The sequence below is a fragment of the Sinohyriopsis cumingii genome, chromosome 2 (assembly GCF_028554795.1).
Source record: "Sinohyriopsis cumingii isolate HCF-2022 chromosome 2, ASM2855479v2, whole genome shotgun sequence".
NCBI lineage: Eukaryota > Metazoa > Mollusca > Bivalvia > Unionida > Unionidae > Sinohyriopsis > Sinohyriopsis cumingii.
Genome location: NC_142962.1, coordinates 104,630,192 through 104,653,760, shown reverse-complemented (window position 1 = coordinate 104,653,760; position 23,569 = coordinate 104,630,192). Strand labels below are relative to the sequence as shown.

At 35.3% G+C, this 23,569-nt stretch overlaps 1 protein-coding gene across 1 annotated transcript in view; it reads left to right on the top strand.

Moving 5' to 3' along the window:
* Positions 1-23,569, top strand: part of LOC149805535 (uncharacterized) — a 49,946-nt gene that overhangs the window by 13,113 nt on the left and 13,264 nt on the right. Inside the window, exons 5-16 of the mRNA XM_089934319.1 lie at positions 2,559-2,662; positions 3,152-3,237; positions 5,280-5,399; positions 6,376-6,464; positions 7,157-7,204; positions 7,756-7,893; positions 8,391-8,524; positions 9,244-9,331; positions 10,831-10,921; positions 14,540-14,628; positions 18,427-18,483; positions 21,912-23,457. Coding sequence (XP_089790445.1) covers positions 2,559-2,662; positions 3,152-3,237; positions 5,280-5,399; positions 6,376-6,464; positions 7,157-7,204; positions 7,756-7,893; positions 8,391-8,524; positions 9,244-9,331; positions 10,831-10,921; positions 14,540-14,628; positions 18,427-18,483; positions 21,912-23,457 — 2,590 coding nt within the window. The remainder of the gene's footprint in view (positions 1-2,558; positions 2,663-3,151; positions 3,238-5,279; positions 5,400-6,375; positions 6,465-7,156; positions 7,205-7,755; positions 7,894-8,390; positions 8,525-9,243; positions 9,332-10,830; positions 10,922-14,539; positions 14,629-18,426; positions 18,484-21,911; positions 23,458-23,569) is intronic.

Genomic DNA, 23,569 nt, shown 5'->3' with positions numbered 1-23,569 from the left:
TGTAAAATTTTAGTTTCACTTTCTCAGCTATCACTCTGTCACTAACACAGTGGCCAAAGAGATGGAAACTTGAAGTAATATTTCCTACTGTTGTGAACCTGAAGATTCCTCTTGCAGTTTGTCAACCAGAATCTGATACAGAAACTCTGTACATGGCTTTGTGCCCCATAGTGCAATCACAACAACGCAGTACTTATTGATATTTGTATTGTACATCATGAGAAGATGCTGTCTCATTTAAAGGAACTAGCTCCATGTGTTGATAATTGACAGCCCCTGATTTTTCTGTCACAGTTCAGGTGATTGCTTAGTGAAGTGAAAATGAATACAGATGTTCTCTCAGATTGAACAGAAGATATGTACCTTTAAGCCAATTTAAACCAGGTGGATTATTTCCACATGTGACAAAGTGTTGCATTGGATGGAACTGTCTAAAATAAGTTTTGAGAAAGTGCGATTGATTCATTGTTTTATTTTAGGATTTAGTTGAGCCTTTGTTACATATTTAGTAATAAAAATATGCTACTGTGTTCCGTTTGTTTAGTAGAATAGTAAATGATACTAGATCAACATAATAAAAATGCATCAAAAAACATTTGTTTCAATGAAGTTTAAAAAAATTAGACATGGTAATTGAATTAGACATGGTAATAGCTTTCACATTCATAGATCTATTTTTATGTATACTTAAATTGCATTGTTTTGTTTGTTGCTTTAACTATTTTTTAAAAATTTAATTATATCCTATTGTAATGTAACATTGTATGTTGGACTTTGTCCAAAATCAAGTTTCTTTTCTACTTGACCAGAAGTATTTTTTGAATTTTTTTAATTTTTTTAATATTTTATTCTGTAAACAACTAATGCATAGCTAGCATATTGTCTGTGTTTGTGCCATTAATATCAGGATCATTAATAATAGAAGTAAATATGTGTATTTGGATCTGGGTCTAGCTTATTGGGATTCTCCAACAATTTGCCTGGTGTACCTGAGATTGTCTAAACTATATATTATAATTTTATTAACAGACTTTCTAATAGTAACTAACATTTTATTTTGCAAAACATTAAAAACTTTCTAGAAGGTTATTTTCAATTAGGTAGTGTTTTTTGTTTTTAAAAAAATAAAAAATGCTAATTGTGACCTGAGGTCAAGTAGAAGACTATATAATCTTGTTACTGAAAAAAATATTCATTCATTCTTAAAGTTTGTATTATTATTGTGCTCAGTGTTCATTTGGGCTGGAATTTTTTCTACAAATTATTTAAGTTAGTGATTTTTTTCTCAGGATATATAAAAAAATATTATTCTTGGACATATTCATTCACTGGGATTTATAGTGAATTCAAACTGGAATTATATTACAGTGTTTCAACAAAAGATTTGGCACATCAGCATTATACAGGGCATCATAGACACATCAACACTTCAGCATTGGACTCAGTTTGGATATCTGCTAAAGTTTATTTAGAACTTTTAATTATTAGGACTTGTGTTTGCAATAATTTCATTTTCACTTTGTATTCTAGGGAAATAAATTATTTGTTGAATTTGAATGCCATCAAATCCTAATAGCTCCCCTGAAGCAAGGAAAGTCATGGATCACTTGACTATTGAAGTTTACATTCAGAGATTCCCAGAAGATCCTGTTTTCTCCTCACCAGGTCAGGCAGTTGTGAATACAGTTTTTCTATCCAATCCAAGAGATGCTGAATCTGTCTGGCTCCCATCAAGCAAACTCTCAGAAAGAAATTCTTCTTAGAACTAGAGGTGAACAGATTTTGTCAAGCAAAAAGACATAGCACACTGAAAACCTGTGAAGATAAATGGAGAGTTTTCTAGTAGTGTTGGGATCAGAAACACATCTGTAGTTAAAAGCCTCAGTACCAGAGATAACTTCTTCTTGATAGGGCTCTAGTTAGCTCCCATTGCAGTTCAGAGGTACTGTTCTATGATTTCAGACATAGACATCATGTGAACTTTCACATGGGTTCTTATTTGGCTGCAAGACACCCTTCATTCCACTGCCGGTAGCTGCAGTGACCCCTCTCTGGTACCAAAATTGGTTCTAGCTATTTTAGCTGTCTGATACATTGAGGTAATACACCTCATTGCTTGTTCCAGACTATGGGCTTTTCAACCAGAGTGGTTTGGTTTCACTTGTGATTAATCTTGCATTGATTTTCAAGAACAGGTTCCCATTAATTGGGAATCAGTCCTTCAACTTTCTTCTTTGGACTATCTTTAGGCATCAGCAGAACCCAATCTTGCCTTTGAAGTGCAGCTTACAGTAAACAGTGTCTTCAGTAGTAATTGACAGTTTATTGGGCACTAGTCCCTCTATCCAAACTCTTGTTTGAAGTTACCTTAGAAATATGGTTATTTTTTTATCACTTCTGGTGGTAAAATGAGCCAAAGACATGACTGACATTTTGTTTTAACTTGGGAGGGAGGGATTTGTGAGATTGTGGATAAACTCCTAACATAACTGTGAATGGGTAATTATTATTGAAGAATATATTTCACTCTAATGATCATTTTCTGTTGTTTGTAACAGGGTTGTGGCATTAGCTCCCCAGGAAGTCATGCATTGAGACATATTGCTTCTGCAGGCTCCACCTCTCATGCTCTGGTCATCAATACAACTACATGGATGGTTTTGTAAGAAATTTATTTGTGTTTCAAAAACATTTTATGCATGTCAGAAGTTGCAATAAATGCTTAAATTACCTTACCTAACCAGCATATTATTAGCTAACATTTAACAATAAAATAATTTTTGGACTCTTTACTTTGGCAATAAAATGGTTTTAACTATGAGTTTTTTAAAACTAATTTTACAGAAATATGTCAAGAATACAAGAAAGTTGGATTCACATATTTGGATTGTATTGTGGGGCCTGACTATAAAATTTGATTCTATGTCAATCAAACTTGGTATTGGAATTTTTAAAAAATTTAAACTTGGACTAATAAAATCTGTAGAGTAATGCTTATTTCTGAAGATCCTAAACTCAAAGGAAATAAATACCTATTAACCCACTTAAAAAAACAGTTTGGGTCAGCAAATGTTAGGATTTATTTTTATTATGAAAACGTATATTGACTTTACTTCTGTCAGAATTTAAAAATGGAAGCATAAACTTTCAGGTGTCTTGAATGCAAGAAAGAGATCCCAGATGTCCAAAGCAAGCGGCTGGAAAAATGCACGAAACATCTTCAGAAGTTAGCAAGAGGTAAAGATGATTCATTACTATAAATTACTTCTTCCCAACACATGGCTTCATGCAATCCCTTACAGAGATAATCTAGTGTAAAGTATAGCGGGAACCAATTTGTAATGTTCACTTTATTGATCTGTAAATTATGAGCACTATTGGCCTACTAGTTTAGGGTAAAACAGCCTCAAAGAGCTCAATTTCTCTTTTGAATACATTACCTGATTGCATTAACATCAGGAAGATGTTCTGTTAGCTATCCAATCCAGCAATCACAAGAAGAGAAGCAAAAACAAAATTGTCAAAGACAAAGGGAAGAAATTCTTACCAACCCATGCTTTTATCTCCCTTGACCTCTGCTAGGTGGCTATGATTGTTTACCGGTTTTTTTGCTTTTGCTGATAGAAATTACATCATCTCTAATACCTCTTAGGTATTCTAAGTCAGTTTTATTGATTAGTACACCATCCATCAACATATGTGGTAAACTATTACATGTAAAGGTCTGTACTGTGTATTGATACTATTGTATGTAAAGGTCTGTACTGTGTATTGATATTACTGAGGAAAGATCTGTACTATGTATTGATACTATTGTATGTAAAGGTCTGTACTGTGTATTGATATTACTAAGGAAAGGTCTGTACTATGCTATTGATACTATTGTATGTAAAGGTCTGTACTGTGTATTGATATTACTGAGGAAAGGTCTGCACTATGCATTGTTACTTTTACATGTAAATGTTTGCACTATGTATTGATGAGTCCCAGCTGGAAAGTAGCATTAGTTTTCACACTAGCTTGTACTGTTGGGGAGTCCACATATAGTCACACCGTTGATAGGGTCATTAGTGATTGGAGGCCACATGAATTACCTTTCCACATTTATTCATTTTTGTCTTGTGTTTTGGCTTAACATAAATTGTAATTTTTAACACAATATTCATTTGTGAGCTCTTTGTTTCATCTGGGTTTATTCGCCTCATGTTTTCTGATAGAAATCAAGTCCAATAAACATATACATATTAAGGGCTGCTTACATACGAGCAGACTACCATATAACTGCTATAATTTATTGTCCAAATTTGTATAGGTCATAAAATATTACTTTTGAAAATAATTGAGGGTGTCCCAAGACATATAGTGTCCTTGTGTGTATACATGTACCACAAGTGAATGTAATAGAGCAACGTCCATTTTCACATGCAAATGACTGATGTGGTTTTATAAAATGCCAAACATAATGTAAAAAGTAAGTAATTGTAACTGTAAAATTGAGCTTGACTTCTAACATAAAACTCGATTGCTAATGGTCTTAAAAAAACTTGAATATTAATTGAACACCAATGGCACTGTCTGCAAAGGGCATATGAAGAAATATGTTAACCATGTCAGATGACATGTTCTGTCTTTGATCAATTTGTTGATGGTGTTTGCTGATTGTTTTCCTTCTCACACTTGCTATTAAAAGAGAAAGAAAAATAACACTAATAGTATTTGTATACTATTCATGTATAGATGTCCTTTTTAAATTTTTTAGCAGTTGTTGAAGTTGAAAACATTTTGATTTAGAAAGACCCATTTTTTATGGATTATTTATCAATTATTTATGAAGAATTTATAACCATTGATAAAAATGACAAATTTGTATCCATACAGTGTTGGTATCTTTCTTAATATCTTGTGCCATAAGTTTGTAAATGCAAAATTAAAGAAGCAGTTTGTGGAGTGTGACTTGAATAAAATTATTTTCATCCCAACCATTATCTCCAGCAAGATGTGTCAGTATGAGATCCCCAGGAGAGGAAGGGACTTCATTTGCTTCATCTTGGAGCACATAGAAGGAGAACCAACACAATATGGTCCAGTGAAGGTTAAATTTTAAGCTGATATCATCATGATGCAGTTTGCCACAACATTGGGTATTCATACTGTAGTGCATAATTTAATGAGGATTAATATAATGATAACAAATATGAAGGCAGGATTTTCACGCTGATTAATTTTATTCCACACATTCAGCCATTAAGCTTACTTTTTTACTCTCTTTCCTTTTGCAGTCCCCAGTGTTGATTCTTTAAAGGGTAGAAATGGCTCATTAACTCGGAAAGTTATGGCATGGATTGGTGATGTCTATACTGCATGCTCCTGCATGGCCTCGGTTGTAGTGGCAAATCAAGGTAATTATTGATGCATGAACTTTATCCTGCAGGCTGTTGCTCAAAGGTTACTCAAATCTTATGAACCTCATCCAATAAAATATGGCTTCTAGGGATGGTTGTAGCTTTTTCAAACAGATTATTAGAAGAACGATTTTTTAAAAAAAAAATATTGCAACACAAAAAACCACCATTAATTTCAGGGTTTTTTCCAAGTTCATTTAGTACGTACACATTTATTTGAAAAAAATTTCCTTTTTATTTTGCTTTCTTTTGCCTTAAATGGTCTCTTGGAGTAGGTAGGTAGGTGAGTATGTAGGGGCAGGTAAATATGTAGGTAGTGTTTGGTACATCAGTGCAGTTCATGTTATATAGTGCTGATTAAAATTCAAATTTTAAATTTTTACATGATTCAAAGTTCAAATATAAGTACAACAGATTGCAAACAAATCTTTAGTTAGAAAAGGAGCAAGATTGTCTATATTATTTTCTGCATCATAATGTTTATAATGACTGTTTGAGACTCGTAAAAGCAACGATTGGCTACATAATCAGTGATTCCTTGTTTCATGATGCAATAAACTTTTTTGGAGTGGGAAGTATGAAAGTTTTAAATGAATATGAACGGACAATTATGTAGCAGAGGTAACTAATGACCTGCCGTTGTATTTTCTATTTTGAAGTGATATAGAAATCCTTTCCACAAGAACTTCTTTCCAAAACATGCCTTCATGTATTCACTTTATTTCTTACATCTATAAAATTTGAGCACAACTGAACCCACAAGTTTAAGAGACTCATAGAGATGGTTTATCTGTGATGCACATCCAACACTTCCAATTATGGCCATGTTAGTACTGTCAGGTGATATATATATATATATATATATATATATATATATATATATATATACAGATAAAGAGAGAGAGAGAGATGTATACTAGTTGTACAGTTGATTGGTAACCAGCCTTTTATATTCCTTTTTCTGTTTTCCCAGTTACAGTCCATACAGCATCAGTTCCAACTGCATCCTTCAATCGTTCTTCCTCACAGGAGAGCAAGGGCCCATCAAGCCAGAAAGTAATGGTATGGAACCAAATTTGTTTCCTTAAAGAACCTCTTTGTTAACAAGACCATTGTTTATCAACATGTTTATTATGTCTTCTGCTGAATACCACTCCCATGGCCTAGTGGTTAGAGCATCTGCCTCGGATGTGGAAGGTCATGGATTCGATCTCCAGCTGAGTCATACCAAAGACTTACAAACATGGTACTAACAGCTGCCTCGCTTGGCCCTCTGCATTCAGAGGTTAATGTTAGGTCTGGTTGGCGTGGTGTCAGGATAATATGACTGGGTGGGACATCATGCTACATGTATGTGGCATGATGCCCCAGTGCTAGACATCACTATAAAACTGTCACACTGCAGACATCATAGCGATATGACTGAAAAATTGTTAATGCTACATTAAGAATCCAAAATCACACACACACACACACACACACACATCTTCTGCTGATTGGCAGTTTTTTTTATAATAAAAAAGTTTGTCCAGATTCATTGAGTGTGAAGAGCAGATGTAAACATATTTGTTAAGTTGCGAAAGTAATTAAAAACATTTTATACACCCCTAAAACTAACAAGTGATGGGTAGTAATTATCAGATATGTTATTGATGAGCTCAATACTAAAATTGCTTTGTTAGGCCAAACTTTGAAATTGTCTGATGAAACACTACAAACTGTTCATTGAAATCTATTAACTTTAATACTTGCAGGGTTTGCGTAATGTGGGGAACACATGTTACTTCAATGCAGCCATGCAGGTGAGTAATATTTGTAAGAAGAAAAAGGAAACAACAAACTAATATATTGTCCTTTACTTTACTACTGTTGAATAATGCATTTTTGATTAAAACAGGTTTTGTCTTGATCCATTAGATCATTATCTCTCCTTTTTTTCACTCACCCCCCACTTTTATAAATTCTGTCCATATTAATCTGTGTTGAAGTCTGTCTTTATTCAGAAGGAATTATTCTGTTTGACATAATCTTTGTAGATTTAGTTTGAGCGGTAACATAAAATCTTAGACTCAAAGTTTAAGCTTTAATATTGTCTTATTGATTATGTACCACCATCTTTTAGGTATGGTGTCTTTATCAGAATTCATTAATTAAATTTCCTCTGATACAATTTGTAAGTATCCAACAGCAAAGTAGGCTGCAGTGACATGCAGATGACTTATCTAAGGAGATGATTGTTACTTTTTGTTCGTACTAGCTCATTTGCATATTTCTAATCTATTCTAAAGAGAGAATCATGAAATCCATTAAATTATTTGTTGATGAATAAATAATGCTGACATTTTGTTTTCAGAATTTGATTCAGACAAACAGTCTGGAGAACCTCTTGATGGAAAGGAACATAGAAGGGGGACCACTCTTTCTGCCTGGCAAGAAATACATCAGTGACAGCTCCAGCAGTAGAGATGAGGATGATTATATTATGGATTTGGTATGGATTTAAAGATTGTCTTTTTAATGCATGAATTATTCTACATATCCTCATTTTGTCTTCTGTGTAGGATTTCTACTAGGTTGACAAGTTTTTATTGTCTCACAGGTGAAAGTATGATATGACATGGGTGTCATACTGTCATGGTCTCATCATCAACTTAATTTTTATAAGTCAGATATACATCTACAGAGGGATGAAGGTGAGACACTGGGTTGGAAAGAACTCTTTTTACTATTTGAATATATAATCAGCTTGACCTCATTGAACGTTTCTGACATGGGATGCTATTTGTCATGTTAGTTATTCCATCATCTGTACAAGTAGATATTATTATTATTGTTTATCTTAAAATACCTTATTCTTTCATATTCCATTATTTAAATATGTTTTGGTTCAAATCTGCTTAAACTTTATGCATGTTTATTTTTTAGGAATTAGGTATTGAAGGTTGTGTAATGTATGATTTACTCATTATGTCTTTTCTGTTGTTGCAGCCAAGCATTAGGATCAGCCTTGGTAAACCCAGACCCCTTACCATGACACTAGCAAACTTCCTTCAGGAGATCAACTCTATGACTCAAACCAGTGTTGTCAACCCTAGTGCCCTCTTTGGACAAGTCTGCCAAGAGTAATCCAAGTTTCACAAAGTCTAAGATATCTATAAAAGTTTCTTCAAAGTGCTTATGTGATGAGAGACTCTGTAATTATGAGAGCTTCAGTGTCTCTGTGTATAGCATTACTTTATATCTTTTTAGATGTTTAAAATGATGAATTAGCTGAACAAATCATGTCAGTCACATCAGTAAATACAGATGCTCCACATAAAAACACTGACCTCATCACAAGAAACTTCTGAGGAATGAGAAACGTTTTACCTGTACTATAAGTCCATTACCTTTACTATAAGTCCATTACCTGTACTATAAGTCCATTACCTTTACTATAAGCCCATTACATTTACTACAAGTCCATTACCTTTAGTACAAGTCCGTTAAAATTATGCATGATAGTCCACAGTGTTGAAATACTCTGTATGTAATGTTCACAGTTCAAGAGCCTGACTTGAAGGCATGGAATATTGTCTGTTTTTTCTTACATCTTTCTGTAAGTAATGTGGCTTGTATTTCTTTTCTCTTGTCTGAAAGTGAAATGATGGATACATTATTTTCTTGAAGATTTGCTTGTGCAGTGAATTTACAGAAAAAAATGGGTTATGGTCAGGTTCAGTTAATTTGACTTTCTTTGTCTTGCCCTAGAGCATGTAACATTTGCTTTTTTTGCAGGAGGGAAGACTACTACTTGCAAATCTTGAGTTGGTCACTTTAATGTGCTTTCCTTTTTCCTCAGGGCCCCGATGTTCAGAGGCAAGCAGCAACATGATAGCCATGAGCTTCTAATTCACATGCTGGACATCATGCGATCTGAAGAAATCAAGGTAAATACACATTCCTTTGATAATTGGTTTCAGACCAGAATTAATTTTCTCCTGCGTATGAAGCACATACAAGACAGGTACACTTTTCCAACAGCAATGTTGTTACTTGCATGGAAAAGTCAGGTATACTTTTCCAACAGCAATGTTGTTGTTTTGAATAGGCAAGGCAGGTACACTTTTCCAACAGCAATGCTGTTGTTTGAATAGGCATGGCAATTACACTTTTCCAACAGCAATGCTGTTGTTTGAATAGGCAAGGCAGGTACACTTTTCCAACAGCAATGCTGTTGTTTGAATAGGCAAGGCAGGTACACTTTTCTAACATCAATGCTGTTGTTTGCATAGACAAGACAGGTATACTTTTCCTACAGGAATGTTGTTCTTTGCATACACAAGACATTGTGTTATTTTTCCAACAGCAATGTTGTTGTTTTAATAGGCAAGATAGGTATACTTTTCCAACAGCAGACCCTGTTGTGCTATACAGCTAGGATTAGGTTTAGCAAGTGCACTACTTTTTGTGCCATACAGCTGAATTTGTGCAGACTGAAATATCGTAACAGTTTGCCCATTTTTCCTTGTGCTTACTGAAATATTGTCATAGCTTGCCTATGTTCCCTTGTTGTTGGAATGCTTGTGGTTTTATATGATTTGCTCTTAGGGTAGTAGAATAAACCCAATAGATTCTGGGGTTTAAAGATCAAAGGTCATGATAATGGTAAGTCTGATATGAAAATGATGGCTTCTGCTTATTAAGTTCAATTCAAGTCAGCATACCTTGACCAAAGGCTGAGATAATTATGACTCTTTGGTCAGTAATGTAGAGAGTCAACCATACCCTAAGAATGCCCTCACAGAGGAGTATTAAACATGAGGCAGGTATATAATGTTACAGTGCAGATCAACATTCATTGAAACAACCCTTTTTTCATCAATCACATTCATTGCACTCTTTATACCAAAATGTTCCCTTCATTTGTTTTTTTTTTTGTTTTTTTAAACTTTAATGTCATGGACATAAAACAATTGCTTCATGCAGATTTGGGCTTGAAATGATTCCATTATAATAACAGCTACAAACTTTATGAATGTATTAAACTTACTGAGAAAGTACTGATCCACTGAACTGTCATGTTAATTATTTATCAAGGGAGACAACTCAAATGATGATATCCAGTGTTAGTTATCTCCCTTATATATTGTTCCCCTGTCTTAATGGTAGAAATGGTACTAAAGGAAAACAACATTAATTTAGCAACAAATGTTGTTCATATTAATATAAATTCTCTAGTTACAAAGGAAAGAAAATTAAGAAAATGGAAAGATTTTTTTCGTGCGTTAGGTTTTTGATTGTGAAAAAGATCATTAATAGCAATTTCTCTGGAGTTATGTTCTTCATTGTGGTCTTATGTAAAATAGTATCTCTTGATCAAAATTAGATGATTGATACTGCTCATTCCAGTCAAATTTGATTTTAAAATGCAAATTACGTCTTCCAGAGAGGTCAGGTTGCAGTGTTGAAATATTTCGAGCTGGTAGTAAACTCCAATCCCCAAACAGTGGATCATGATATCAGGATGAAAGTCAGGAGTAAGTATCTCCCTCTCTCTCTTTATATATATATATATATATATATATATATATATATATATATATATATATATATATATATATATATATATATATATATATATAGTGTACTTATATGTGTGAATCATTTGATTATCTTGTTTTTCTAGGTTACATATATATTTCATGCAAGTCTGTTTCTTTATCATATTTGTTTGCTGATCATAATACATTAAGAAAGCTATCTTGCACATCGTGTCCTCCCAGGTTTATTTTAGCAACAGAAGCGATAACATCTTGCATATCCCTCTCTCCCAGGCTTGCTTTACCAACAAAAGTGATAATAAACCTGTACATCCAGCTCTTTTGGGCTTGTTTTAGCAACAGAAGCGATAACATCTTGTATATCCAGCCCTCCCAGGCTTTTTTTTTTCAACAGAAGTGATCATGTGTACATTCAGCCCACCCAGGCTTGTTTTAGCAGTAGAAGTGATAACATATTGTACATCCAACCCTCTCAGGCTTCATTTAGCAGTAGAAGTGATAACATCTTGAACATCCAACCCTCTCAGGCTTCATTTAGCAGTAGAAGTGATAACATCTTGTACATCCAACCCTCTCAGGCTTCATTTAGCAGTAGAAGTGATAACATCTTGTACATCCAACCCTCTCAGGCTTGTTTTAGCAGTAGAATTGATAACATCTTGTACATCCAACCCTCTCAGGCTTGATTTAGCAGTCGAAGTGATAACATCTTGTACATCCAACCCTCTCAGGCTTCATTTAGCAGTAGAAGTGATAACATCTTGTACATCCAACCCTCTCAGGCTTCATTTAGCAGTAGAAGTGATAACAACTTGTACATCCAACCCTCTCAGGCTTCATTTAGCAGAAGAAGTGATAACATCTTGTACATCCAACCCTCTCAGGCTTCATTTAGCAGTAGAAGTGATAACATCTTGTTCATCGAACCCTCTCAGGCTTCATTTAGCAGTAGAAGTGATAACATCTTGTACATCCAACCCTCTCAGGCTTGTTTTAGCCGTAGAAGTGATAACATCTTGTACATCCAACCCTCTCAGGCTTGATTTAGCAAAAGTGATAACATCTTGTACATCCAACCCTCTCAGGCTTGATTTAGCAGAAGTGATAACATCTTGTACATCCAACCCTCTCAGGCTTCATTTAGCAGAAGTGATAACTTCTTGTACATCCAACCCTCTCAGGCTTGTTTTAGCAGTCGAAGTGATAACATCTTGTACATCCAACCCTCTCAGGCTTGTTTTAGCAGTAGAAGTGATAACATCTTGTACATCCAACCCTCTCAGGCTTCATTTAGCAGTCGAAGTGATAACATCTTGTACATCCAACCCTCTCAGGCTTCATTTAGCCGTAGAAGTGATAACATCTTGTACATCCAACCCTCTCAGGCTTCATTTAGCAGTCGAAGTGATAACATCTTGTACATCCAACCCTCTCAGGCTTCATTTAGCAGAAGTGATAGCAACTGGGGTTGACCAAGTTCATGTCAGATTAGAATGATCATGAATACTTCCATTTGCATAGTAGCACACTCTCTTGAAGTTTCTCACAAATACATAATCTATTTTTTTATTATTAATTCATCAATTCTATGGAGTTAATTTCATGCCAGAGAATTATATTCTAGCTATATTTCTGTGTACTGTAGTATCATCAGTGTTCGTGGGGGACCCATTTTCATGGTTTTCATTGTTGCCCCGAACCACGAATTTAAATCCCAAATGAAAAATGAGCCACGTAGGATGATGCCCCCCCCCCCCCAGTTTTCTTACAGTGCTACATTGCTAGAGATTAACACAGCTACTAGTATTTGATAAAGCAAGTTTAATGCTGTAACCTTGTTATTAAATATTAGCTTTTAGCTTTTACATGTGTTTGTTTTATTTTTTATTGTGACCTAATGAAACAAGAATTATAAATCATTTTATATTTTTTCAATGCACACGTTCAGTAAGGTATCTGATAGCTGTAACTTTACACTTACATCCTTAAATTGATATGTGAGGTAAGTAAGAATAGAGAGAAAATAGAGAAGAAGCATAGGTATTCAAGCAATAGTATTACTGAAAATGAAAGAAAAAGGAATACAAAATAATAGTTTATGAAGATTAAATTTAATACTTATTCCAACTGAGCCTTCATTCGAGTACAACTGTTGTTGAAATATTTAAGTCCTTCTCAAAGCACACTTTATTTTATCCCTGCATTTTTAATCCAAAAGAACAACAATCCTGTAAAATACTGTAACTATTTCTTGAACACTGTTATTAATTAAATACTATGTATACACACTAATTACAGCAAAGTATTAAAGATTACACTTCACAGATTTTTGGACAAAGCCACTGTATAAACATCATGTCAATCAAGTCTCATGGTACTCACAAATGCTTCTCAGGTAAATAATCCCCAGATTGCTGAATTATACAAGTACAGCTTTCTCAAGACCACTATCCATTCAGCATGAACTGGCTTGATTAATGAGGTTGCAAGGTTTGCTAATACTGTGCACACTGATTATCACCAGTAATATCTTTTTCCATAATGGCGTCCATGACCTATTTAGCATACTACTCATGGAAGTGTGACTTTAATTCTTCTGTAATAACCAATTGGCCTAGTCATATACTGTATAGGGGTCATTTTTAGTGGATATAAAATCATATACTGTATAGGGGGAATTTTTAGTGGTCATAAAATCAAATACTGTATAGGGGGAATTTTTAGTGGTCATAAAATCATATACTGTATAGGGGGAATTTTTAGTGGTCATAAAATCATATACTGTATAGGGGGAATTTTTAGTGGTCATAAAATCATATACTGTATAGGGGGAATTTTTTGTGGTCATAAAATCATATACTGTATAGGGGGAATTTTTAGTGGTCATAAAATCATATACCGTATAGGGGGAATTTTTAGTGGTCATAAAATCATACTGTATAGGGGGAATTTTTAGTGGTCATAAAATCATATACTGTATAGGGGGAATTTTTTGTGGTCATAAAATCATATACTGTATAGGGGGAACTTTTAGTGGTCATAAAATCATATACCGTATGGGGGAATTCTTAGTGGTCATAAAATCATACTGTATAGGGGGAATGTTTAGTGGTCATAAAATCATATACTGTATAGGGGGAATTTTTAGTGGTCATAAAATCATATACCGTATATGGGGAATTTTTAGTGGTCATAAAATCATACTGTATAGGGGGAATGTTTAGTGATCGTAAAATCATATACTGTATAGGGGGAATTTTTTGTGGTCATAAAATCATATACTGTATAGGGGGAATTTTTAGTGGTCATAAAATCATATACCGTATAGGGGAATTTTTAGTGGTCATAAAATCATATACTCTGTAAGGAGGGATTTTAGTGGTAGAGAGATGTTTGTGATGAATGAGGAAGTAAAAATAAATTCCATACATTTTTTTGACCTTACATAATTTACTCTGGTTTTCTAACTGCTAAAATAATTTTTGCCAACATTTAAAAGTTACATTACTGGTCTAAGTTGCATACCTGTATATTCCAGACAAAATTGATTCTGTACAGTATATAAATATATCCAGTATGTTTTTTCCATTGCAGAATATGGTCGTCAGGTTAATTACACATTTGTGGATGCTTTGTTTGGAGGCTGTCTTGTTAGCACTGTAATGTGTGAAGAATGCCAGTATGTAAGTATATATTTAGTTTTACTGATCATAGACTAGAAAAGCTTATGAGATGGTTATCCATGGTCATTTGTCTGACCTTCTGTTAGCACAAGTTTGTTATGGCAACTCCTGAACCACATGAAGGGTTGCCATGAAAACATGACACACACATTCATCCCAAAGTATAAATTGGTCCTAAATTATAATGGTACCACTCTGACACCACAGTAGTGATCATCTTGAATATGTTGTTATTGTTACTTGTCCTTGATACGGTTTTCATTGACCAAAATACTTTGTATGATGTCTAGTTCTTTCCAAATGAAGATGGGGCTCATCTGAGATCTAATATGGCTACCATAGCAACAGTCTATCAAAAACTCTTGTTATCACTACACCTATCAGTTTGAAGTTTTCACCCAAGGACTTAGGGGACACTCACCAGTTATTATGTAATTTTGCTCTTTTTTTATACAATTTACTTCTGAAGATCAGGAAGTGAAAATGACCAAGTGGAGCTAGCACTTTTTTGAAAGGTGCACATCTGGAGTAAGGCCAAGCTGTATACTCTATAACCAATCATATACCAAACTAAAGGGAACTAAAGGTTCTTTGAATTATACCTAAGATATACAAGGTCTTTTTTAAATAGCCAGTATAACCAGTGAGGTGAGCTGGGGAAATTGTTTTTCTTTAAAATCCTAACTGTATGCAAAATATGAAACTATAGTGCGCCGTTGATCTGATCTTCACCATGGCTGCATTTGTGGCCATCTTGAAAAATCATGTTCTTGCTACACCTGCATTAATGATTACATTAACTTTAGGTTTTCATTAAAATGTTGTTGTTTTTAGGTCTTGAGGTCCTAAATAAAAAATATCTTCTTATAAGGCCACATTAGTGGCCGTCATGAAAATTTTGTTATTGCAATTTCAGGTGTCTTGATGCAGGTCATATTAACAAGGGTTTTTCACTTCATATGAATTCTGGTTAGTCCTAAATGATCTGATTTTTAATATAGCCACACTTCAGTCATGCTGATACATATAGTGCTACACCTACTAAAAAGAAAGTTATGTAAACATGGTATTTTCACTAGTTGATCATTAATGAAAATTATGCTGACATGACATCCAATATGACCATAGTGACCATGTTGAAAATCTTGTTGTCGTTTCTTTCCCAGACTGGATGATCATATTGACATTTAACTCTTAAGATGTCTAGATTTTTCTCAGTGAACATGGTTCCAGTCTTACATCCAAAATGGCTGCCAAAATGAAAATCTTGGTATTGCTAGTCCTCATAAATGAATGGTCATACTGACATGGGGTTTACACCAAAAACTTCTTATGATGACCAATTGGTTCTGAATGAAAATGTGGCCAATTTTACATCTCTTGTGGCCACCACAGTGACCATCTTGTAAATCTTGTTTTCACTGAAGAATATCAGGGATCTTCTCAGCACTTTGCAGTTAAACAGAAGAAGCAATTTTATCTTGGATACATGGACATTCATTTCATATAGGAAAGCATTAGCCCCTTCATTGGACTCCTGTTTGGCTAATATAACAACTTTTAGGGGTAGAAACTACTACTGGTTGTGAGCATTTGAAAAAATGTCTTTTTTATTGGTTCATGGCATGCATTGTATCAGCTTTAAAGTAAACTAAATTGATTTATGGTATTTTCATATTTCTGGCTCTAGCTTACATTCCAACCATTATGCTTTTGGCAATAAAAAGTTGTTTTTGTCATTTTTATTATCATCTCTTTAACTCCACTTATAAATTTGAGAATATTCTTAAAAAGGTGACTGCTGCTTGAGAATAGCATAAAAGTAATTTCCTTATTTGCTATTTAAAGTAACTGTATATGACGTTCCAAGAAAACAGACGGGTTTCTGCAAATGTGAACTTTGTTTCACAGATTCATTTTATTGATAAGGTACGGATGTCGTGAACCAGTCTCTACTTTTAAAGAAAATGGTGCCAGATGTTAAGTGAAATGTTTACGATGTGAGTTGTGGATGTTATTTGAAAGGAAATGTTTGAGAAGATGGATCTTATCAAACTTCAAACTAGGTCTGATTAGAAAATAACAATAAATTGACACTACTTTACAAACCTTAGTTTGAGTTCAGTACAGAGGATGATAACAGAGAAATTGCTGAAAGTGCTGCTTAAATGTCATAAACACAGCGCCCTCTGCAGGAGAATGGCAAAACTGTCTGCTTTGTCTTGAAAATTGAGATATTAAAAGTTTTCTCCTAAACTGGTGGACTAACTGTACTCAGATTGTTTATATGTCATACAGCCTTACTGTGGTTCAAGTCCTACTTGGTCAACATGACACAGATTGTATCTGCAAATGGAATACACTCCAGCCCAGTCGATCTATGTTGTGGTGTTCCACAGGGGTCTGTTCTTGGACCTGTTCTCTTCATTCTGTACACTCAGCCGCTCTCAAGTGTCATAGATCATCATCCAGTGTCTCACCAATTGTACGCTGATGATACCCAAATATACAAATCTAGCCACCCAACTGAAGTTGATGCTACCATCTAAGGTGTAGAGAGGTGCATTTCTGATGTGAAATCATGGATGACATGGAACAAACTGCAGATGAATGATGATAAAACTGAGGCCATTCTGATCGCAACACAAAGACTTTCTCATTCACATCCTTTACCTCAAACAATAAATATCAGCAACACCAACATTAAATTCATACAATCAGTACTCTCACATTGCACCAACATGTCGTGAACATATGCAAGGCTGCATATCTTGAGCTGAGACGCATCAGTTCAATTCGCAAATATCTTTCAGTTGATGCCACTTAAACACTTTTGTGTTCATTAGTACTTTCAAGACTGGACTATTATAACTCAATTCTGTCTGGTTCATCTCAATATCTACTCCAGAAACTTCAAAAAGTTCAAAACACAGTTGCTCAGGTCATATTTAGAGTACCATGATCAGAGCACACCTCCCCACTGCTCTGTACCCTACACTGGCTATCCATTTGATAAAGAATCAAACACAAAATTTGTTCTCTGTGCTACTTTTCATTGTCGGACTCTAGTCCAACATACCTATCCGACCTCACCCATGTGTACCAAGATACTTACGCTCCTCTTCTGACAATCGTATACTCATTATTCCCAATATGAAAACAAAGTCATATGGACAGCATTCATTTGCATACCAAGGCTCAGCAACGTGGAATGAATTGCCCACTGAACTTAGACAAAAAGACACAGTGATCACATTCAAGAGGGCTCTCAAAACTCACTTATTTCAACTGCAAGAACAAACTGAAAGACATAATAATGCTTCCTAACTTAAATATTCTCAGCATGTTTTTTATTTATTAATGTTTTTCTAATTTCATGGTGTTTGTTTTTGTAATAATATTATTATATGTTTTTTATCTTATATGTGTTGTCTAATGTTGTAAAGCACTTAGAGCTTCTAAAGATTAGGCGCTATACAAAGTCCTCATTATTATTATTATTATATGTTTTTATGTTATAGGTATTTTCAAATGTTGGAAAGCGCCAAGAGCTTCTAAAGATTAGGCGCTATACAAAGTCCTCATTATTATTATTAGTATTATTACTATAAAGTGAACTCTATCCAATGAATGTTTTTTATACATTCTTACCCTGTATTTTCTCTTTAATTAATTTTATCATGTTTATCAGTGGCACCCCAATTCTTTAGGCAGCTGCATATAAATGTAGTTTTATTTCTTTTGAAGTTGAAATTTTTAAAATCTTTGTAACTTTGTTTTCTTTGTTTTCTTTTCTAGATCTCCCAGACTTTAGAACCATTTCTGAATTTGTCTTTACCTGTTCAGGAAGAAAAGGTGAGATTTTTTACAGTGAAAACTGCAGTTAATTCACTGTATTTAATGGAGAACCATTTTTCTTGTAATTCACTACTTTTCATAAAGTACAATTTTTCTTGTAATTCACTGTTTTTCATGGAGATCCAATTTTTATTTGTAATTTATAGTTGCTAGAAAATATGAATTTGAGGACTCAGCAAACAATGATCCGTCTTTCAAAACAATATGAATCTACACCAAATCCACAAATTTATGAAGTACTAATCATTGACATATTTGGGATAAATGTGAAGAAGATTGATACAAAATATTAAATGAATTCACGGTATTGAATTTGACTTCGATAATCAAATTTTGTAATTCCTTTTCAAGAAACTTAAAGTTATAAAAAAAAAATGTTTAAAATTAAACTCAAGAGTAATCTTATTATTGAGATCCTTATATTTGTCTTGCCTGTGCAAGCATAATGAGACACAAGTATCTCTTCTTTCATGGCCATAATGGGGATGGTGTCAACAATGTTAAAATTTGGTGTTCAAGTATTTGTAAGTCCTGCACATGGTAAATATGTCAACAATCAATGTGTGTGAGACACTAGAGTCTCATTAGCTTTGCTGATTGACATTTATTTGGTTAAAGGTCCAATGTATTCAATATGTTAGAAAGATCCTTTGCAGTTAAATGAATTATGTAGAATCTAGATGGTAGCTACTTGGTTTTGAAATCCAAAATCCCTCATTTTACTTTCTGTATCCATAGACCAAATTCGGCCAACAGCTGAGCTGTTGCAAGTGTAATTACACAGTTGCAAGTATAATCAAACAGCTAGCAAGAATTTGCTGTCCAGTCAGCTTCAATTAACTTGGATAGAATTTGAAAATCATTTGCCAGTGGATGTAATCGGACAGGAGAAAGAGGAGGCAAGCAAAAAGATGGTGAAGGTATCAGATACGGCTCTCTTGTGCAGTGCTTGCTAAGCTTCACCTATCTTTCATCCTTCTCTTACCTTGGTACCATCTATTTTACTTAAAATAGTCACTCTACACAGTTTGCACTTTTTCTTGCTCTCCTCCATCTTTAACATAATGATTTTGAATAATTTAACAACTGTATTTGACTTACACAACATCTTTCTTTTTGTTTACAACTGTTATATTCATTTTGCTTGATGCAGCAACTTTACAAATATGTTGTATCATTCAAGTATAACTGTTACACATTTAAATGTGAAAGCTACACTCACTGCATTGTAAGCAGTTTTTGACTGTGCTGTTTTGCCTTAATACAGTAAACTCCGTTTATAATTCAGCCAGATTTCATGAAATATTGAACATATTACAAAGCGCATTATCTTGGTCTGTCAGTGTTGAATATAACATTCTGCCTTGATTATAACAAATCAATGTTTACTGCATACCAGTAGTGATATTTCTCCATTGAATTCATTTCTAATGACATCATTGTTAGGAAATAAGCTCTGCCATCTCTCAAATCTAACAGTGCTAGAAAAACAAAACTTTTGTCTTCCCCATCCATATGTCATGTATAGAAAGCAAAAGAACTCTTACCTAATCCCTCAACTTACAACCATGAGGTGATTACTCATCAACATTTTCTTTGCCATTTAAACTTATCCATAAAATTGTCCTACATTGCCAATAAAGTTCCTAAAAGATCTTCATTTTATTGTATTCACCAATAAGTGTGGTATAAAATTGTTTTAAAGTTTCTGTAAAAGGAATGGTAATCTTTGTTTTTATTCAGTGAATAGTTTTTCATATTTTTCAAAGTTTGTGAGTTACGTTTTTTCTTAAGTGTTGTACTGTACTCTGTGGGTATGGAATTATTAACCCTTCTAAATGTCATTTGTATCCCTCAAATATGAATTGCATGGATTATAGAGCTTTTAATGCTGATCTCAAACAGGAAGTGGGTTTCTGTGCAATATTTTCTGTAGTACCTTGGTTTACTAAATGCAGTGGCAGATGTGATTCCTCTAAGCTACGTTTTTTGTGCCCTCTCCCAATAGCAATGCTGGCCCAGTTGTGCCCCTTTTCTGGACATTTAGATAAGCATATTCTGATCTTAACCAAACGTTTTTCTGTTGTTGTTTTGGATTTAATGCCATTTCTCTGCACAAAAAAGACCATACACGGTGGCCAGTATAACTGGTGGTGGAGAAACCTGATGTAGTGGCCAAATTTTGGCTGTTACACCTGGAAAACCTTGGTAACATCCCACATTAGCCAAGCCTGAGACTCTAATCCACATTTATATAGGTGAGATATCAGCAATTGATAAAGGCTAGCACTTTAGATGACTCGACCATCCAGGACCTGACCAAAAATAAAATAATTTCGTTGACAGTGACAAGACATGTAATGTCGCATCATTGGAATACCTCTGGAGAAGCCTAAACCTGGTGATATGGTTTGTATGAACATCAGTTCATTCAGCTGGCAGAAGTGGATGGGGGGGACACCTGTTGCTTCACTTGACAATGGTAAGTCACAACTGGAGCCCAGAGTAGAAAGTACTTCATATAGACCTTTTAAAATTGAAGGCTGTAATGAAAGCCATTCATTGCTGCAGTGATCACATGTGTGGGAATGTGATCCTGGTAATGTTAAATAATTCTGTAGTAGTTGCTGACCACCTCAGTTGTGGGAGGGGATGACCAAATCGCCCAGTATAAGTCTCTTGGTCAAGGAGGTTTTTATGCTGGTGTTTCTAGCACAGGATCCAGTCTAGATAAGACATTCCAGGCGAACTGAATGTTTTGGTCAATTCTTTGTAAGGACGGGGTCAGATGTTGCCAGTCAAGGGGTCACTTTAGCTGTAGATTCTTCAGTTTATTTATGCACTTTGGGGACAAGCTGCTAACCTTTTTCTCTCCAGTCCCATATCCAGAGGCTTGAGCCATGGATTCTCTAGCAGTCAGCTGCAGTGGCATTAGGGAATACACTTTCCCTTCACCTGTTCTGATTCAGAGTCATTCAGAAACTTGACTCGCAAAGTTATTATGGTAACCTCTCTCAGATGAACAAGTCATGGACAACTTATGGGTGAATGAAATTTTCAATCTCATGATAGACCTCCTCAGAGAAATCCCATTACAATTCAGAGATTTAATAGAAACTATTAGCTGTTATGCATGGTCAACCTTTAGATCTATCATGCAGAGATCACATTAGTGTGATCAGGTAAGCATTCTTGGAGAAACATACTTAACTAAAATAAAAATGAACTTTCTGTTGGAACACAATACATGTATGTTGGTTCTGGAAGATATGTAATATGACTACACTAGTATTGATTCTATTCATTTGAATGTTCTCTTGATAAATTCTGTGTAAAGCAGCGAACATACTGAGGTTATGATCTGCAGTTTTCTTAGTCCCACTGACAGTACATTAGTAGCAAGCTTTGCATTTTTCTCATTTCAGAGACCTAGTATAGCATCTCTATATAATATTGTCCTTGTGGAAGGGAAGAAGGAAGGTGAAGAGAAGGACAGAGACAGGGAGGCAGATATGAAAGAGGATATTGTCCCTGTGGAAGGGGAGATGGAAGGTGAGGAGGAGAAAGGACACAAGGAGGCAGATGTGAAGGAGGATATCATCCCTGTAGAAGGGGAGGAGGAAGGAGACAGAGAGGCAGGTGTAAAAGATGATATTGTTGCTGTGGAAGGGGAGATGGATGGCAAGGAAGGGAAAGTAGACAGGGAGGCAGATGTGAAGGAGAATATTGTCCCTATGGAATGGGAGATGGATGGCAAGGAAGAGAAAGGAGACAGAGAGGCAGATGTGAAGGAGGATATTCACCTATTGGAAGTGGAGAAGGAAGGTGAGGAGGAGGAAGGAGACAGGGAGGAGGATGTGAAGGAGGATATGGTCCCTGTGGAAGGGGAGAAGGGAGGCAAGGATGCAGATGTGAAGGAAGATATGACCCCTTCGTATGTGGAGAAGGAAGGCAAGGAGGAGAAATACATGAAGGAGGATATGATCCTTATAGAATGGGAGAAGGAAGTCAGAGAGAAAGCAGAAAATGAATCAGATATGGAGGAGGATATGGTCCCTGTGGCAGTGGAGAAAGAAAGCAAGGAGGATGAAGGAAATAGAGAGGAGGATGTGAAGGAGAATTTGACCCCTGTTGAAGGAGAGAAAGAAGTGAAGGAGGAGGAAGGATACAAGGATGAGAATGTGAAGCAGGATACAGTCTCTGTGGAAGGGATCAATGAAGGCAAGGAGGAGGAAGGAGACAGGGAGGCAGATGTGATGGAGGAGATAGTCTCTGTGGAATGGGAGAAGGAAGATGAGGAGGAAGGAGACAAAGTAAATGATCTGAATGAGGATATGGTTCCTGAGAAAGTAGAGAAGATAGCCATGGAGGAGGAAGGAAACACTGTGGATGATCTGAATGAGGATATAGTCCTTGAGGAAGGAGATTATGAAGGCAAGGAGGAGGAAGGAAACATGAAGGCAGATGTGATAGAGGATATGGTCCCTCTGGATTGGGAAAAGGAAGATGAGGAGGAAGGAGACAAAGTGGAGGATTTAAACGAGGATGTGGCCCCAGTGGAAGGGGAGAAGGAAGGCATAGAGGAAGGAGACAGGGAAGAGGATGTGAAGGAATATGTGGTCCCTGTGGAATGGGAAATGGAAGGCAAGGAAGAGGAAGGAGACAGGGAGGAATATGTGAAGGAAGATATTCTCCCTTTGGAATGGGAGAAGGAAGATGAGAATGAGGAAGGAGACAATGTGGAGAATCAAAATAAGAATATGGCCCCCAAAGATGAGGAGACAGAAGGCACAGAGGAAGGAGACAGGGAAGAGAATGTGAAAAATGACATTGTCCCTGTGGAAGAGGAGAAGAATTGCAAGGAGGAGGAAAAAGACAGGCAGGATATTATCTCTGTGGAAGGGGAGTATGTAGGTGATAAGGAAAGAGGAGACAATGTGGATTGTCTAAAGGAAGAAAGATCATCATCTGGTGAGTAGAGAATGCCATAAAGTGCCAGATAACTTGGCAGTTCTTTTATCTTTGTGTAGAGAATGTCATAGAGTGCAGATAACTTGGAAATGATTTTATATGTTGGTAGAAA